This window comes from Manis javanica, chromosome 6 (genome assembly GCF_040802235.1).
Source record: "Manis javanica isolate MJ-LG chromosome 6, MJ_LKY, whole genome shotgun sequence".
NCBI lineage: Eukaryota > Metazoa > Chordata > Mammalia > Pholidota > Manidae > Manis > Manis javanica.
In genome coordinates, this window is record NC_133161.1 from 22747922 (window position 1) to 22766912 (window position 18991).

The 18991-nt window shown below is 47.6% G+C and overlaps 1 protein-coding gene across 2 annotated transcripts; it reads right to left on the bottom strand.

The window, feature by feature from the left end:
* Window positions 1-3358: 3358 nt before the first annotated feature.
* LEP (leptin) lies at window positions 3359-16582 on the bottom strand. Of its 2 annotated transcripts, none has more exons than XM_017657488.3 (3): window positions 16133-16582; window positions 5336-5507; window positions 3359-3853 (listed from the first exon to the last, which is right to left on the bottom strand). In XM_017657488.3, the coding sequence occupies exons 2-3, from the start codon at window positions 5477-5479 to the stop codon at window positions 3494-3496; spliced, it is 504 nt and encodes a 167-aa protein (XP_017512977.3). In that variant the 5' UTR covers window positions 5480-5507; window positions 16133-16582; the 3' UTR covers window positions 3359-3493. The 2 variants fall into 2 exon arrangements, with proteins under 2 accessions (XP_017512977.3, XP_036879313.2); XM_037023418.2 differs by having other exon boundaries at window positions 3359-3850; window positions 16133-16236.
* Between the last annotated feature and the right edge of the window lie 2409 nt (window positions 16583-18991).

Genomic DNA, 18991 nt, shown 5'->3' on the forward strand with positions numbered 1-18991 from the left:
TCTCAGGCTCATTACTGCTCAGAAACAAGATGCCTCAGACGTCCCAGACCCCGAGGGGCAAACACATCATCCCCAGACCCCTGTCACTCATCTCTGGCAGGCGGGGACTGGGGTGAATCACAGCCCCTGAGGTCCCTGGGGACGAGTGCAGAGTGAAGGGTTGTAAGAGGTGGGCCACAGCCTGGACTTCTTACCAATGTGGGCCAAAATATTCTTTTAAAGTTGGTTTGCATTAAGTTAGCTTGCAAGTCGCTTTCTGCTAAAGGACTCTGGCTGGTACAGAGGCCAGCCACTTCCCTGAGCTGCCAAGTGACCCACTTAGGCTGCATCAGTCACACATGGCTGCCCCCCTCTGGAGACTCCCCTCACTGGAGTTTTCCCCCTTCCTCCCCAACCTAAACGAGGACTCAGAAAGGACGGGCAACTATCATTTATACTTGAGGTTTTGCCCTGTTTTCCCTGGGCCTGGATCACTGACATTTAAAGCCTGTTGCTAATTGTGATGTGAAGGGAAGAAGGTTCACTTAAATCTGCTGCAAACCAGGCATTGTGCTGGGCTGTCATCCCATTTCAGCCTCAGAGTGCCCACCCGCGTTTTTTTTGGGAAGGTCCCTGAAATCATCTGTGGAAGTGAATGGCGTTGATGGGCTAGCCTCCGAATTCTCCCTGGACTTGGGTTGAAACCATCAGGTCCTCGTTGTCTGCAGAAATGACTGGCTGTGGCCCTGTGCCAGCTACACGAAAAGTCCTGTCTTTGTGAGTCTGTGCACCTGGGTGGGTCTGTTAGTGGGCTGCATGTTTGTGTTTGTTTGCTCAGGGTTTTGTTGTGGTGGCAGTTCTTTTGTCGGTTTTTTAAATAATGTGGTGCTTCTCACGGCTGATCTGCAGACCCACACTGGCTCTGGTGCAGAGCGCGCTCCTTCTGCCAGCTCTGTGCTCTGGGGGAATCCTTTCGCCTGAATAACTGGTGGCTGGCTGTGGCCAAACCCAGGCAGAGCTGACCCCAGGGATGGAGCGAGGCCAGCCAGGCCTTGCCCTGTAGCCCACAAACAGCCCTTCTGAAGCCCCTCCACAAAAGGTGACAGAAAGCAAAGACCCGGGGGTAAAGGTAATTTATTTGGACATTTTTTGACAGCAATTTTTTTTTGAGTTATAAAAAAAGACAATCATTTACATTTGGAAGTTTCACACTGAGAATGAGCCACGGTGCCAGGTTTTGGTGAGTGAAAGGCATAAAACATCCCAGCCTGACTTGGTGGCCATGATTGTCTAGGTCTTACTGTCCAGAGCGGGTCTTATTCAGTCCCTCTCCTGAGTCTCTGCTCTAGAACATTTGACTTGTACCTTCCAATGTCGAACTTCTTTGCCCCTGAAGGCGTCTTCAACATGTCCCCTTTCCCCCGTCTTTCCTTTCTCCGCCTTTCTTCACAGCTGGCTGCTCACACTTGGCATCTCCACACACCAAAACTTCAAACGAAGCAGCCTCTTCCCTCCAGGCAATTCATATCCCTCACCCACAAAATGGGCCTTGAAATTCCTCCTTTCCAGCTAGCACTCCTGGATTCCCCTGCTCAACCCTATTTGCACCTCCAGAGAACATTATCTGGTTCAAGGGACACTCTGGGGGCCGGAGGACGTGAGTTCTAGTCCTGGCCCTGCCGCCTGTCTGCTGTCATGGTCTTGGGTATTTTCTTATTTTTAAGTTCTCAGCTATCCTGCTTCAAAGAGATGTGGCTACACAGTAACAGATGCTGATGTGCCCTGAAAAGGTAAAAATGCTACCAAGAGCAAGGAGGGTGAGCCTGTAGGCCCCTGGGCACTGCCATGGGCAGCCCAGCACTCCCCACCGGCTGGGTCGGCACTGTGCTTCAGCTGCTTGGTTGCCCTGGTGAAAAGCCAGCCATGGCATGAGGGTGTGTGGGGTTTTTGCCATCTGGAATGCAAGGTTCCGAGGGCAGGCCTGGATTTTAATGTTACTTGGTGAGCTCTAGCCCACAGCACCAATCAGGGCTGAGCACAGAGTAGGTGCTCAGTCCTAAGGCTGATTGTTTTGATTCAAATTTCCTTGATCAGATCCACCACCTGGGGTAGGAGGCCTGCATCACAGCGGCAGCATGGAAAACCTGAGCCTCCTTGTTCATGCTATTGAACATGACCTCTGATGAGAAAGGCACTCCTGGTGGCCTGGCCTGGGGTCCTGGGACTCACTCAGCAGTGCTGGCCCAGGTCTTGGGACAATCTGCTAAAGCCCACAACCCTCCCATGGATTTCACCTTCCACTGGAATAAAAATCCTCCCTGAATGGGTGGGAAACATGGCCTTGCTTCTGGTGAGCCACTCAGATGAGAACCACCATTCGGCATGCAAATTCCAAGGAGGGACAGTGCTGTGTTATAAACCCAGGGTGGGATAACTCTCAGACCATTCTGGGGCCACAGCTGAGGACCTCTGCTCAGAGGGTCATTGCCCCCGTGTGGGCTCCTTGCTCCTCGATAGGAAAGACCTCTCTCTCGGGCAGTCAGAGAAGGCCGGAGCTCACCGTTTCCCCAACACACAGTCTTATGCCCACTCCCTCCATGGGCAGCTGGCAAAACCCGCAGCCCTTCTGAGTCATCTCCTTTGTTGTTTTTGCGAAAACCAAACTAAGTGGTTGTAGAAGATGAGAAAATGACCCCACCCCATCCAAAGAGCCCATCACAGGAATGTTATTCAGAAACTGCATCTGGATCCTTCCCCCTCCCACTCCCAGATGCACACAGCTATATATTCCACTTGACAAAATTCATCTTAACAATAAAAATGCCTGGCCCTCGGTGATCTGCTCAGGACAATGACATTCAAGACACTGTAATTTAAAACCAGTTATAGTAGAAACAAAGCTAGTTACTAGAAAACGAACTTGAGAGGCCTCAAGTCACTCAAAACAGGTTTGCCTCTGCCAGGCCCATCAATGGGATTGGAAATAGCACCCCAGAATGCCTAGCCCTGACCTCAATTGCCATCTGGAATGCAAGGACCTCAAAGAGCCTGGAAAAGCTGATGTTTTGCTTCAAATCCATCTAGGATAAAATGCATAATAAATAAATAAGTGCTTCCAACTTGTGTTGCTTGGGAGTTTCCAGCTGTGTGTGAGTGTAGCCTTCATGGTATTCCCCAGAATTCCCAGGTGGAGCTTTGCTTGGTCATCCAAAGGCCTGTGACCTGCCCCCTGAAGTCACTCCAGGGGCACTCTGAAGCACACAGTAAGGGGAGCTGGATGAGGGGAGACTTGTGAGAGATCCACGTCCAGTCCGCTGCTGCTGGAGGGGTCCCCTTTTCCCCTTTCTGGTGAGTGAGGAATCATGGCCTTCTACCCTCAGCTTTGTGCCTTGGAGTCTTCCGCCTCCGGAAGAGTGGCTTAGAGGAGTGAGAGAGGTGGGCGGAAGCCCAATAAACGGTATCCACACAGGCTCTCTTCTCATGGAGACACTTTGGGAAGAGAGGCCCCAAGGCTTCAGCACCCAGGGCTGAGGTCCAGCTGCCGCAGCATGTCCTGCAGTGACGCCTGCAGCCTGCTCAGGGCCACCACCTCTGTGGAGTACAGTGAAGCTTCCAGGATGCCACCCAGGTTCTCCAAGGTCCCCAGGCCCCTGGCCCTGGGCAAGGGACAGCTCTTGGAGAAGGCCATCAGGTGGAGAAGGTCCCGGAGGTTCTCCAGGTCATTAGATATTTGGATTACATTTCTGGAAGGCAGACGGGTGAGGATCTGTTGGTAGACTGCCAATGTCTGGTCCATCTTGGACAAACTCAGGACAGGGTGGAGCCCAGGAATAAAGTCCAAACCGGTGACACGCTGTTTGGAGGAAACCAACTGCTGTGCAGGAAGGAGAGGGAGAGAAGTCAGTTTCGCCTTGGCCTCGGGAGTGGAGGTTTGTTCTCTTGGTTGCCTCCTTTCTCCTCTGCAACATCCTGGCCTGGGCCCTTATTTCTTGTGCCCAGGAGGTTGCCCAGCCTCTAAGCTGGTCTCCTGGATTTCTGTCTTCCTCCCTGCCCTCCCTTCCAGACCTCCCTGCCCTCCACTTCCAGACCAACCTTTGCAGATCATTCCCTCCTCCAAATGGCCTCTGCTATAGAACCAGCCTCAGTGCCCTATTTCTTGCTGAGTGAAGTCCCTTCCCCAGGCAGTGAGGTCCTCCATAAGTACCCCCTCCCCAGCCATCCTCCTTCCCTTCCACCCCCAGTGTGTTTCTCCCTCCCAGTCAGGTTCTCCATGAGTCTCACCCGCTTCGGGATTAAGGCCATATCCTTAGGGAGTGCCCGCCCCTCACTCCTCTGCTCCAGTAACTGCTTACCAGGAGGGGTTCTCCCCCTTCCCGAGTGCCTCCTGCACCAGGCCAGCTGCGATGCTCTGGATCTATTACTAGCAGCTTTGTCAAATGACTAGTTTGAAAGCAAGGTGGCTTAAGGGTTTCTCTCTACAAAATGCTGAGTCTAGTTCTGAGCTGTCCTTGCTTCTAACCACCTAAATTGGCCCTGCTGCCCAAGCTGTCAAACATCTGCAGTGCAGTGCAGAGATGTAGACATCTCCAGATTGCTCCATGTAGGGAGAACAAGTAGGCTTTTAAGGCCAGGGTTTACCAAACACCACAGCTTACAACCTTTAAAGAGGACACACTGCCCAGTTCTGCAGCAGGCAGGGGCACTTGCTTTGTCTAATCTAATCTTGTGACGACCTTGTGAAGACTGTGTGACAGTCCTGTTATCCAGATGATGAAATCAAGGCTTAAAGACATTGAGGAACTAGCTTAAGATTTTATAGTTAGAGAACAGAAGTGTGAAGATCCACTCTTAGTCTTCCTAATTTCAAACACAGAACTCGTCTGGACATGGCAGAAGTTCTAGGCTCGGACCCCAGAGAAAAGACGCAGGGGACATTGGTAGCTGTTTGCAGATACAGAGAGGACTGTACATGGAAGAGGGCAGACTTGCTCTTTTGTGTGGTCTTGACAGGCAGGACTAGCAGTAATGGGAGAACAAACAGTCTTCCCCAACACATCCTAAGGATGTGGCAGAGGCTAGAGGGGAGCTGCTGGCCGTCTGGCTACCTGCCAATGGAACACAAGGACCTTAAGGCTCCCTCTGGTCCTGAGCACTGGGATTCCATTCAAGGAGAAAGGAGAGAAAGGAGGCAGGAGACGGAGGGGAGAGGAGAGAAAAAGCAGCTGTTTGTGCTCCAGAGAGACGTCAGGCCATCATGACCCCTACACTTCCCTGCATGGGCCTCATCTACCTCCGAGGTCCCAGTTTCCCTGTGGGCTGGCCACAGTTCTTTGCTGTCTCCCCAGACCCTCTCTACCGTGTGTGAAATGTCACTGATCCTGGTGACAATTGTCTTGATGAGGGTTTTGGTGTCATCCTGGACTTTCTGGATGGGTACAGTTTCAATGTAGGAGAGATAGGGCCAAAGCCACAGGAATTGCCACAGGGGTCCACAATGCATCTTCCTTCCCAGGATGGTCTTCTTGTGCCTGAAAACAGAAGGAACCACATATTGCAAGTTGCCATATCCCAGAAACACCCATGTGTCCTGTTACCTGTACTATTATCTGATGTAGATAAAAATGAGATTTGCTTTTGGCCATGGCTATCATCTCTGCAGAGTCAAATACAATTTGCTGCCTAGAAATACATTAATGAAAGGAATTCCTGTGGGGAGAGGCAAGGTCTGATCAATAACACCCTGATGAGGTGTGGGGTGGGCCACAGAGCAGTGAGCCAGGGCATGAGCAAATGGACGTGGTGCTGATGACATGGCTTCACTGTGTGCTTCAAGGAAGAGAATGGCTTTTAAGGTCTGGTTTGCATTCAGCCATTTAGTAGCTGCCTGACTTTAGGCATGTCACATAACCGCTAAGAACTCCGTCTTCATCCCCTCAATATACATATCTCCAGGCTTTTATGAGGATCAAATTAGATAATGCGTATGAAAGGGCTTTAAAGGTGTTGTGAAATGTACTCTATTACTACCCTATTATTAGAGATTATGTTACTCGTCCTCTCCATTACTCTCTCACAGCAACCTGCTGACACCTCCCTGATGGCATTTATCACTGGCTTTATTACTTCCTTTCTCTCCCACTGGGAGCCTGAATCCAAACAACACTTATGGAAGGTCTGATAATATGTCAGATGCAGTGCTAGGCACCAAGGATACAACAGCAAACAATGGATGTTCTCTGCTCTCAAGTTGCTTACAGTTTAATAAAAGAGAGAAACGGGTAAACAGGCCATTCCAATACAGGAATAAAGACGTTTGCATAAATGACAAGTACGAGATATCAAGAGAGTACAAAGGGGACTCCATGAAAGAGGTGTCAGCTGAGCTGGGTATGAAAGACCGAGTAGGGGTTAGTAAGAGTAGACAGAGGTTGCCATAAATGGTCAAGAAAGCAGCTGGTGCAAAGGCATGGAGACAAGTGAGAATATATAACATGTTCAGCCAGAATGTTTGAAACTTTCAAAGTCATGGAGTCACGAATTCTAACACTAATAATATGCAGATCCTTGAGTGAGCTGCAAAGTTTTAATGAGATACATGAGGCAAAAGGCAATAAAGTTAAATGTATGCAAGTCTGTGGCCAATAATCCATGGTAAGTATGTGTGGATGAGCCTGAAATAATAATCAAATGCAAGTAAATATTAGCACGAAGGTTCTGGAGATAGCAAAAAAAGTTTTTTTGTGTTTCTCTGATTTTTTTCTATTCTGTATCATCTGGGTCTCAATAAGAACAGGCAGAGTACTCCTTCTCCCTTAACCAGAGGATACAGTCCAAGACCCCCAGTGAATGCCTGAATTACTGACCTTGGCTAGTACTGAACCCTATATATACTGTTTTTTCTTATACACACATACCTATGATAAAGTTCAACTTATAAATTAGAGACTCACTAAGAGACTCACAACAACAATAACAAAATAAGAGCAATTACAAGATACTATAATAAAAGTTATGTGAATGTGGTTTCTCTCTCTCCCAAAATATCTCATTGTACCAACTCTTTTTCTTCTTATGATGAGAGAGGATAAAATGCCTATGTGATAAGATGAAGTGAAGTGGGTGATGTAGGCATTGTGACATGGTGTTAGGCTACCATTGACCTTCTGCATATACATCAGAAGGATCATCTGCTTCTGAACCTCAGCTGACCTTCAGTTACTGAAACCATGGGAAGCAAAACTGTGGATAAAGGCGGGGACTACTGCAATACGTTCTTTGTCCATAGGTGGCAATACTAGTATAATTCACATTCATATTTAATGTAATAGAAATACGCAACCTGTTTATATATTATTTTAATGCTTAATCAAAGGTATGTTTTTTACCTGAATTTTCTAGAGGGGAAAAATGAGGCTCCAAAAACACATCAACTTGTCCAAAGTCAAACAGTTCAGTGGTGGAGCCTGATTCCGTCTAATCCAGAAAGGCTGGCATGCTTCCTACTCTCCCACCCCCACAGTTTCCCCAGCCTTTAAGGAAAAGCCCAAATTACAAACCACTCTACTGTCCAACCAAGGACACCTCCTGAGACCATGGTACTTGGGAACAATTGCCCTGCTCTAGGATGAAGCTATGGGATTGTAACCCCACATCAACTTTAAATATGAAAAATACCGAGCAACTGGGGAGGAAGCACTTCAGGTGTTTTTGTGCTTATTTTCTCTCTTAAAAAGTTAAAACTCCCTCGATTAATTACTTATTACCTGAATAAACATTTCCACTGTATATTTGTGGAATGGAGTTAAATAGTGCTAACCCCCCACTATGATGTCATGAAACTCTGGGAAGTAAAGGTGGAAAGCATAGAGCTTAGACCGGAGGCTTCAGCAGTGGGCCCTTCCCTTTGCTGTGTGTCTCTGAGCAAGATACTTAACTTCCTTAAAGTATACATTGCCACCTGTAAAATGGAACTAAGATAACCACCTGGCTCAAAAGGGTAAACAAGATGGACCAGGAAAGCCCCTGCCTGTTGGGTGTGTCAAATGAGGTGAGGGAGTAAATGCCAGCTTTTTTTGAATTGTTTAATTACTGAGCAGGGTGTGAAGTGCTTGGGCAATGCTACCTGTAGGCAGCCCTGAATCTAGTATTTGGCCAGTTGCCTCTCCTGGGCATATCAACAGGGTGCCTGATATTTCTGGATCTTTCCCCCGAGGCACAAGATTGAGTGGTATCCTTTTCCAGCATTTGTGTGTCAATGACACCCTCCTTCCCAAGATAATTTTTTACCAGATTAATTCTGGTCATAGATGCTCTCACATAACAGCTACCTGTAAATACCTGAATGGGGAAACAGTTTTATAAGCCCCCTCTATCACCACTGATAAAATGCTTTAGTGGATGCTGAGAATAAATTACAGTTCCTTGAAATATGGAATTGAGAAGATGTTGCTAAGTTTAGGGGAGCTCCATGGGAGGCTGTGGAGAAAACTAACAGGTCCATCTGAGATCAAAGTGATGGACAGAACCTGGCCCACCAGCACACTAAACACACACACACACAGGCACACACACATCACATGCATCATATGTGCACACACACACAAACACATCAACACATCTAACCCTTTTAGTAGAGGCTGCTAGTTGTTCCCAATATCTGGTCTTCCCTTCTTCCCAAGTAAGAGAACATCCAAGTTTAGGCAGCGATGCGGCCATCCAAAATAAATACTACATTTCCCAGCTTCTCCCAACTAGGTATGCCTGTGTGAATAAATTCTGGCCAGTTAAGTAGAAGCAGAAGTGCCCGGTGGTAGCTCCTGTATCATGTGCCTTTGCCTCTTCCTTTTTCATCCCTTCATCCCAATGCCTGAGTTGTGCCACCTTGGATCACAAGGATGAGGCCACACTTTATGAATGGAGGACGAGGTGGGTGGAGGAGGCTGGGTGCCTGAGGACTTTGTGGGGCTGGTTACATACTGGCCTTGGACGGTTTGTCTGTGGACTTATGCTGTGTGTGTGTGTGTGTGTGTGTGTGTGTGTGTGTGTGTGTGAGATAGACATAACCTCTGTCTTGGTTAAGTCACTGTTATTTTGGATCTCTTCTAAATACAGCCAGACGAAGCCCCTCCTTGGTTCACCTGAGTGTCAGTACATGGGGGTTGGGACAGGGCCAGCCATGGCCAGAGAAAGTTGAGGGAATGGCTGATAAGAGTGGAATTTAGGCCCTAAAAAATTTGCTCCAAAACTACTAGATCTAATATCTGAATTTGGCAAAGTTGCAGGATACAAAATTAATACACAGAAACCTGTTGCATTCCTATACACTAACGATGAACTAGCAGAAAGAGAAATCAGGAAAACAATTCCATTCACAATTGCATCAAAAAGAATAAAATACCTAGGAATAAATCTAACCAAGGAAGTGAAAGACCTATACTCTGAAAACTACAAGACATTCATCATGAGAGAAATGAAAGAAGATACCAATAAATGGAAACACATCCTGTGCTCATGGATAGGAAGAATTAATATTGTCAAAATGGCCATCCTGCCTAAAGCAATCTACAGATTTAATGTAATTCCTATCAAAATACCAACAGCATTCTTCAATGAACTAGAAAAAAATTATTCTAAAATTCATATGGAACCACAGAAGACCTGAATAGCCAAAGCAATGCTGACAAGGAAGAATAAAGCTGGGGGGATTATGCTCCCCAACTTCAAGCTCTACTACAAAGCCACAGCAATCAAGACAATTTGATACTGGCACAAGAACAGACCCACAGACCAATAGAATAGACTAGAGAACCCAGATATAAACCCAACCATATATGGTCAATTAATAGATGATAAAGGAGCTATGGACATACAATGAAGAAATGACAGCCTCTTCAACAACGGGTGTTGGCAAAACTGGACAGCTACAGGCAGGAGAATGAAACTGGATTATTGTTTAACCCCATACACAAAAGTAAACTTGAAATGGATCAAAGACCTGAATGTAAGTCATGAAACCATAAAACTCTTAGAAGACAACATAGGCAAAAATCTCCTGAATATAAACATGAGCAACTTCTTCCTGAAGACATCTCCCCGAGCAAGGGAAACAAAAGCAAAAATAAACACATGGGACTACATCAAACTAAAAAGCTCCTGTACAGCAAAGGACACCATCAACAGAACAAAAAGGCATCCTACAGTATGGGAGAATATATTTGTAAATGACATATCCGACAAGGGGTTAACGTCCAAAATGTATAAAAAACTCACACGCCTCAACACCCACAAAGCAAATAACCCAATTAAAAAATGGGTGGGGGATCTAAAGAGACAGTTCTCCAGAGAAGAAATTCAGATGGCCAACAGACACATGAAAAGGTGCTCCACATTGCTTGTCATCAGAGAAATGCAAATTAAAACCACAACGAGATATCACCTCACACCAGTTAGGATGGCCAACATCCAAAAGACAAACAACAAGAAATGCTGGCGAGGATGTGGAGAAAGGGGAACCCTCCTACATTGCTGGTGGGAACGTAAACTAGTTCAACCATTGTGGAAAGCAATATGGAGGTTCCTCAAAAATCTAAAAATAGAAATACCATTTGACCCGTGAATACCACTCCTAGGAATTTACCCAAAGAATACAAGTTCTCAGATTCAAAAAGACTTATGCACCCCTATGTTTATCGCAGCACTATTTACAATAGCCAAGATATGGAAGCAACCTAAGTGTCCACCAGTAGGTGAATGGATAAAGAAGATGTGGTACATATACACAATGGAATACTATTCAGCCATAAGAAAGAAACAAATCCTACCATTTGCAACAGCATGGATGGAGCTGGAAGAGATTATGCTCAGTGAAATAAGCCAGGTGGAGAAAGACAAGTGCCAAATGATTTCCCTCATTTGTGGAGTATAACAACAAAGCAAAACTGAAGGAGCAAAACAGCAGCAGACTCACAGACTGCAAGAAGGGACTAGCTGGTTACCAAAGGGGAAGGTTATGGGAGGGAGGGAGAAGGGGATTGAGGGGTATTATGTTTAGTACACATGGTGTGTGGGGGTCACAGGAAGACAGTGTAGCACAGAGAAGGCAAATAGTGAATCTGTGGCATCTTACTACACCGTTGGACAGTGACTACAGTGGGGTATGGGGGGGGACTCGATAATATGGGTGAATGTAGTAATCACAGTGATTTTTCATGTGAAACCTCCATAAGAGTGTATGTCAATAATACCTTAATAAAAAAAAGTGGGGTTTAGGGACTGGGGAGGGGAGGGATAATTCAGGATAGCAACTACAACTTCACTGAGCTTGGCCTGACACATGACAGTTACTCGGTATGTATCTGATGGTTGACAGCTACTGATCACCCACCATGGGCAAGGTCCCAAGATGAAAGAGAGATGGAAACACAGGCAAGTGGGACTCAGGAGCAAGGAGGTATGGAGCTAAAGATTGGTGGGTCTCCCAGGAAGCCTGGGTGGTATACCATGATGTTTGATGTTGTCAACTAGTGACATTTATTATTTGTCAAAATAAAACTAAAGAACAAAACTGTGCTCTTAAATGTGCTCTTAAAAGAATCTATGTAATTCACTACTATGCAAAGAAGAATATTTAAGCAGACAAAATACCTCGGGTAACTCGGGAGGGAGTCATACATTAGGAGCTCTAGAGTTCAGCAGAGCTGTTTGAGTTGGTGTGTAGCACCTTGGTCTAACTTCTCTGAGACTCAGTTTTCTTAGCTATAAAATGGGGATGATACAAACCATAATTCCCACAGTCGTCATTATGTGGATGAAATGAGGTAATATGTGTGAAGTGCTAGCTCTGTGCCCAGCATGTGGCCAGCCCCAATACTCACTAGTATTGTCACCAGGATTTCCAGTTAAGGAATCAAGGAGGCACGCTGGCCCCACCTCGCCTCATCCTTAACTGACTCCCCATCCTGTCCCTACTTGGCAGTTCTATGCAGCCCCCACCCCTGACTTCTGCCTTCTCCACAGACAAGCTGGCCTCCTATTTCCCTAAGAAGCTGGTGGCTGCCAGACAGGAGCTCCCTCACTTTCCCCCTCATCCTAGGGGATGAGGTAGACTCAGTGGGGGCGTCCATGTCAAGGGAGGGGGTGCTCCTTTATATCCGGGCCAGAGGGTTTGCAGGGCAAGGTTAGGCTGGCCACAGCCTTCTGACAATGACAGTAGGTAGAAGGCACTCACTGGTGGAGGCTGCTAGCCTTGAGCTACTCAAACTCCTCTATCTCCTGGTTGAAAGGACCAGAGGTTAGCAAGGGACCCAGGATACTTTTTTTCTTCTTTTTGTCTCCAGCTGTTGGGTTTTCTGCACCCATCTCTGTGGTAATCTTTGGTGTGCTAGTGTGAATTAAATTTGGGTAATGTGCATTTGCTGTTAACCATGAGGAAAAAGCTTTGTACCATCTAAGCCCTTCCTTCCAGAAGGTTTTCCTGTGGGCTCCCTTCCCTCTCATCCTTCCTTCCTTTCTCTGTAACTCCCATTTGGAAGGGACTTGGGCACAAGAAGAGAGACAGAGAAGACTGGATCCTCATCTTTCAAGTTACTCAGAATTCAGAGGAACAGAAAGAAGCTTAAATAACTCATTTTAACAAAACCTGGTGAAGGTTATTCAGGCAGGAGCACAGGAAAAGGGGGAGACTATGGCACCTTGGCCAAGCAGTCAATATTTGAACTGAGACCAGAAGGACAGGAGCTCCCCACGGGGAAGAGGGCAAGCAGGGCATTCCAAACCAAGGGGACAGTGTGGAGTTGTGGAAGACCTGGTGGGTTTGGAAGAATTCAGTACAGTGGGAGGGTAAAGGTGGGGGGCTGAAAAGAAAAATGTCCCAGGCTAGATTCCAAGTGTAGGGACCTCATGGGGGTCTGCCTTACTCAGGACACACACACACACACACACACACACACACACACACACATGCCCCAGAAGCTATGTTTGCATGATCAGTGGTAGGCAAGAGACCCAGAAAACTTTCCTCATCCCTTTCCTTGTCCCCTTCCTCCTCCAAACCCTAACTGGGCCAATTAGCATCTTTCCCAGGAATTTAAAGCAGGGCTTTGGAGAGCCCAATTTGTCTCTGTTGAGGGCTTGGGGGCCCTGGGGTAGCCATGGTGAGCCTCAAGAGCATGGAGTAGTGGAGAGAGAGAGACTAGGGTCCATCCAGTCACTGAGAGGGGGTTACAGTCACCACCTGTGCTCCTTCCTGACCTTCTTGCTGGTTCCTGAACTTGTTGGTCCCGGGCCCTCCCTGACCTGAACCTCCACTGTGAGATACTGTTCCACATACACTCACTTGAGTAGGTTTCAACTTTCTGAATATATATTTTCATCCAGAAGACATATGGATACATACATGCAAGAGAAACAAGTGTCAAGAAATAAAATTCAGCCTTACTGTGATTGATGCACTCTTGAGAGTCTCTGTTCTGTTTTGTAAATGTTGGTTACAACATGCAGTTTGAAAGACACTGAGCTAGCATGAGTGGTTTTTTCTTACTTGCAGCCAAGAGCCTCTTTTGAGAAATCATGTTAACATACTTAACTGGTAGATGGATTATGGGGGGGTTATAGTCTTTGTGTTCATCAGAAACTATCCTTAGATCTGATCCCATCAGAGAAAACAAACAGGTTTCAATTCCTGGGTCAATTCTGATCAATATTTAGCACCTCCCTAGAGAGCTGTGTGGAGGAGAACCTGAAGTTCCAAGACTCAGAGGGAGAGGGTGCTGTGATCAATTAGTGATGTCTGCTGGGTGCAGGAGTGGTAGATAAGCCTCTTATTCCAACATCTCCCAGGGGCCTGGCCTAGAGCAGGTGCTCAATGAATATTTGTTGAATGAATTAATTATTTTCCATCCCTCATTTTCCTTGTCCAGCCATGTTAACCCACCTCTACAATGGTTCACCTGCCCCCATATTAAAGTCACATCCTAGAATTCATATTTGTACAGAAGGAATTCTTCAGAAGCTTTCTAAATGAAGACAGGAAATGCTTCAGTGTCCAGGTCTCCCTTTTCTGGGGCTCTTGCTTGGCTCCCTTTACCTCATATGTGGCTTCCTCTTGACACCCTGAGGCACCCCAAGTGCAAATGCAATGAGCACAGAAGTGGGGATAAGATCATCTTTGGAATCTGTGAGATGTCAACATTGACACCAATCATGGACTCAGTTCCAGAAAGCCAACAAAGTGAGCAGGAAAGACTGTAAAATGCAGTTTGCTGAGACACAAAGCACATCTGTTGTCATACATGGAATAAGTGCAAAGGGTTCTGAGGGCCCAGGCATCAGATTTAAGCAGAAACAGTCTCTCTTTCTGTCTCTCTGAGACAACCGTGTGCACAAAGAAGAATTTCAAGCTCTGGGCTGTCAGGCAAGAACGGAGCTGCTGCTGGAATCCTACCTGGTGGGGACCCACTGATCAACTGCAGGAGAATTTGGCTCCACTTGCCTTCAAGTAACATGTATGTTGTTTGAGGATGCACACGTCACAAGGGCTCCACCTTCCTGGAGCCCTTTCTCTTTCCCTGACCCCCATGTTCCCTGGGGCATCTGGGCTGGAGCAGGGACAATGGCCCAGATTCTGTGAGGACAGCTCTCCAAGTAGCCACCTCCGCACCCTGCATGGGCCACTCAGACATTAGAGGCATCCGCCTGGGGCTGACGGGCAGGAATTCATTGCAATCTCCCTGGCTCTGTCCTTGGCGCTTGGAGCCATTTCCTGGAACAGGGGGGAGGAAAATATTTCCCTCAAATACCAAGAAGAGTTATTTTGGGCATAAGATGTACAAAATATGAGAAGGATGCTCCTTTGGCCAACATGGAAACGTTCCCCTCAGTCTAATGTCCTCAACTGCTTGCAGAGGAAAGAGCCTAAAAACACCCACTGTTTCTCTTTCCTTCCCCCAAACTAAATGAGAGAAATGGTCAGTAAGGCCATCCCTCTCCTGAGGGCATTACAATGGGGGTGACTGTGGTTCTGCAGACCACCTGTGGGGACAGAGATTTGGAATGCCCCTACCACCAGTCCCAGCCTCAGAACTCTACTCAACTAACCTGAGAGATGCCTGAGGTCAATTCCTACAAAGGGGAGTCACTGAGCTTGTGTTCCTGGGTGTTGCCTTCAAGTACTTACCATCTGCCCCACTTCCCCTGAGGACCACCCACCCTTTTAGTAGAAATAATCATCTCATCATCTCCAAAGCTGCTATTCTCAAATGACAACCAGGCCACGTGTCTCACTCAGCTCCAACTGTACTTAAAGAGTCTCTGTTCCAAAGTGCCATTTTTAAGCTATAGAAAAGTGTGTAAAGGCTACCACAGTGAAATCAAACCAAGCTAGGAGAGAAAGCAGGCTATAGGGGGGCCTGGTAGGTGTCGCGTGGGGCCCACCAGCCAACAGTGTCTACTTGGCAGTCTTGGTTAGAGAGGTAGTAACAGTGAGAAACATGTGAGTGACAGGCCTTTCCCCTGACTCAATGTTCTGTCGCCCCAGAGAAGCCTTAGGTTATCCACTGTCAGTGGCAATTTGCATGGCTTTGAGGCCAGATGTGGTGAGACCCTGCACAATTTGGGAGATTTGGGTTCTTCCTGGCAGTTTTTCTCCCCACTTCTAGGCCATCATCATGCTGGTGCTAGGCCTCTGCCTTACACAGCCCTTTGCATTAAGGGATGGGGAGCCGCGCTGGAAAATGACGCCTGAATCCTTATTCACAGAGCAAGACTGGTCCTCAGAAGTGGAACTCTCCTACCCCTTGCACCCCCAACTTTATCCCCTCCAGATGGAGCGGGGTGCCCTGATCTTTGGGGATGTGCTCAAGGCAATTTCCGAACCACCTCTGTGGCTGGCCTGGCGGCACTGACAGTCTTCTGGTTCCAGGTGTACAGATCCCTGCGTGGGCACCGGCACAACCGCAGCCCCGAATCCAATGCTCCCGGACTCCCAGCTGCCTTCCCACCGCTTCGAACTCTGGTGCAAGGCTACTACTGTCCAGAACCAAGCCATCGCCCTGACCCACGCCCGCCTCAGTTTCCCCAGGGCCCAGGCTACGGTGGGGTGCTGTGGCCTGCCGAGAAAGAAGGACGGAGAAGGAGAACGGAGCGCCCCGGGCCTTACCTCGCAGCTGCTCGCACCGCGATTCCTCCGATTCCTCCGGGGCTCCATGCCTGCCCGCTGCTCTTATAGCCGCCCGAGCACAACTTGCGCAACTGCCCGGCGCTCCCCCAGCGCCAGTTCCCGCCCCGCCCTGCCGGGCAGCGTCGAACCGCGCGGCCGCGCTCCGGAGCCTCGAGGAAGGACCCGCTTCCCCGGAGCCACGCGCCCACCTTCGGGTCCCGCCCGCAAGGTCGGGAGCGGCCGGCCGGGCAGGAGATTCTCGAGGTCCCGCCCGGGGCTCGGCGCGGCTGTGGCGCCAGGATCGGCCTATAGGGGACGGGGGGACTATGAGGGGCTCCTCTGGGCCGCGGGGGGCTCGGCGGCGCCCTCGCAGGCCGTGGCGCGTCGGCGGGGGGACCTCCGCAGCCCGCTCCGCTGGGTGGCGGGACCCGACGACCCTGGGCGTCTGGGAAGCCCTGGGTTAGCGGGGAAGGCCTGCCGTGCACCCGGTGCCCCACTCGGAGCGGGGCTGTGCTGTCACCGCACCTCTGCCCTGGCACGCGGGGAACCCGGGTTCCAGGGCCCAGGGAGGCGGTCTCGGGGAGGTACCCCCGGGAGGCACGCGCCCCTGGTTAAGAGGAGCTGTCCCTAAGGCCACGCAGTGCGCTGCGCGGGAGGGCTCTGGGGACAGGCTCTGCGGCCTTCAGGGACGCTCTGCCCGCGGAAGTCCATCCTCAAGTCCTTAATTTCCTGCACAAAGGGGAGTGTCCGGGCAAAGCGGTATTTTCCTCATCACAGCCTGTGAGTAGGATGGTATTATATCCTTGGGCTTCAGGAAAAAGGAAACTGAGGTCCAGGGAGCTTAGTGACTTCCCTCAGAACCCCCGCTGGTAAGGACAGCGGCCAGGAAGCCAGGGGCCAGCAACTAGGCCCATTCCTGTCTGCATAGCAAAGAGCAGCTCTGAAAACAAAGCCTTCAGTTAAGAACCAGCCCACACACCAGTAGGGATCACCAACTATGTGGGTGGGTTTGCTACCACCTGTTTTGGTATGACCAGTGAGGAAGGAATGGTTTGTACATTTTTAAATAATTGGGAAAAAAGCAGAAGAATAGGACCCATGAAAAGTATATGAAATTTATGCTTTGTTGGCCATAAAGTTTTGAGTGTCTATCAAAAAATGTATTTGGAAAATTCTCTCTGAAAAACAAAAAAAACCCATAAATGATATCATACTGTTCATACTACTGTTCCTTCCCCTTACCTTTACATTTTTTTTTTTGGAAAATTTCAAATCTCCACAATACATTTACAGGAAAACCTGGTGTGTAACAAATCTCCATGTACTCATCATCCAACTTCAACTATTATTAATTTTACTCTGCCACTTAGTAGACCTAGAGTATCATTTCTTACCAGTATACACATCTTAGTAGCTCTAGAATATCATTTCTTAACAGTATACATAGAGCTGCACCAATCTTTTTAAAGTCAACATACATTTCATTTTATGGATGCACCATAATCAATCTAACCACATTGTCATATACATAATACTGTAATTAATGTATTTAAATAGACTTATGTGAGCACTTTGTGAGTATATCTGTGGGAGAAATTCTAATAAGTAGAATCATTGAGTCGAAGGGTATGCACATTCAAAATAGAAATATACTGCCAAGTTACATTCCTTAGAGATTGCACCAATTTACATATGCAATTGTCTGCAAGCAACAGTGACTTAAGCATTAACGGCATTTAGTTATCTCTTAGAACCAGAAGCCTGGAGGAGGGTAGGTACAGTAGCTCTATGGAATCATCAAGAATCCTGCTCCTTCTAAACATGCCTGGATCAAAGGCACAGAGATAGATCTATGAACAAACTTTGTTGGTTCAGAAATGATTTTTCTGGCTAGGACATTCACACACAAATTCTTCTTTTTCTCATTTGACTGTGCTTTGTCTGCTATAATAAAATTCAGAGGTGAAACTTAAAAAAAAAGAATCCCGTTCCTTCCGATCTTCTCTTCCATTGTGTCTTTGTGCTTATTGCTTCATGGCTGCAAGATAGATGCCACTCCTTCAGGCATCTTGTCCTCACATGAGTACCCGTAGGAAGGGCAGGGCAGAAGCAAAAGGTTTTCTTTTCTTGAAATTCTGTTTGGGGAAGGAAGTCATGTTTTCCTTTATTTCTCATTGACCAGAACTGGGGCATATGTTCACCTCTAGATCAATCACTGCCAAATGGAATGTAATGGTCATGATCATGACTGATTTAGACCAGTCAAAGTCTCCCCCTGGGGCTGGGGGAGGTCAAGATAGATGAAGGGAAACTTACCTGAAAGAATTAGGATTCTGTGAGCTTGGAAGAAGGGGAGGAGAAATGGCTTTTGGGTATACAACACAGTGCTTGCTATGTTGAATTATGGTGTATTATCAAACTTCTGATAGACTTGACTACTACTAAATAGTAAAATGTGAAAATAATTTTTGTTGAACCTTGACAACCTTCACAATTAAAAAAAAATAAGGTAATTCTAGCACCTTAGATTTGAATATTGCTTTTCCCTTTGGAATCACTTTCATGGTCTCATTTGATTTTAACTGTAACCCACAGAAAGAGACAAAGCAACTCTTATTTCCTTCCATGGTACAGATGGGAGCCTGAGATTCAGAACGGTCAGGGGGCTTGCCCAGCCAGTGGCATCCTTGGATGCCACAGTTATCAGCTGAGGTGGCCCCTGCAGCTCTGCACTGTGTCAACCATGAGCTGCAGGCTCACGTGGGCTCCCTGGGGTCTGAAGGTGGCCTCACAGAGCCCCGTGCTTTGTGGAGCTCCTGGTTGTGCCCTGTTGAGGGAGAAGAAAGGCAGACAAAGGTT

Bases quoted from the DNA above. Each gene is read 5' to 3' on its own strand.
- LEP (XM_017657488.3), bottom strand. From the start codon at position 5,479: ATGCATTGTGGACCCCTGTGGCAATTCCTGTGGCTTTGGCCCTATCTC. The intron at 3,854-5,335 runs GTAGAGAGGGTC...CTTCCTGCACAG, and splicing joins TCAGTGACATTTCACACACG to CAGTTGGTTTCCTCCAAACA.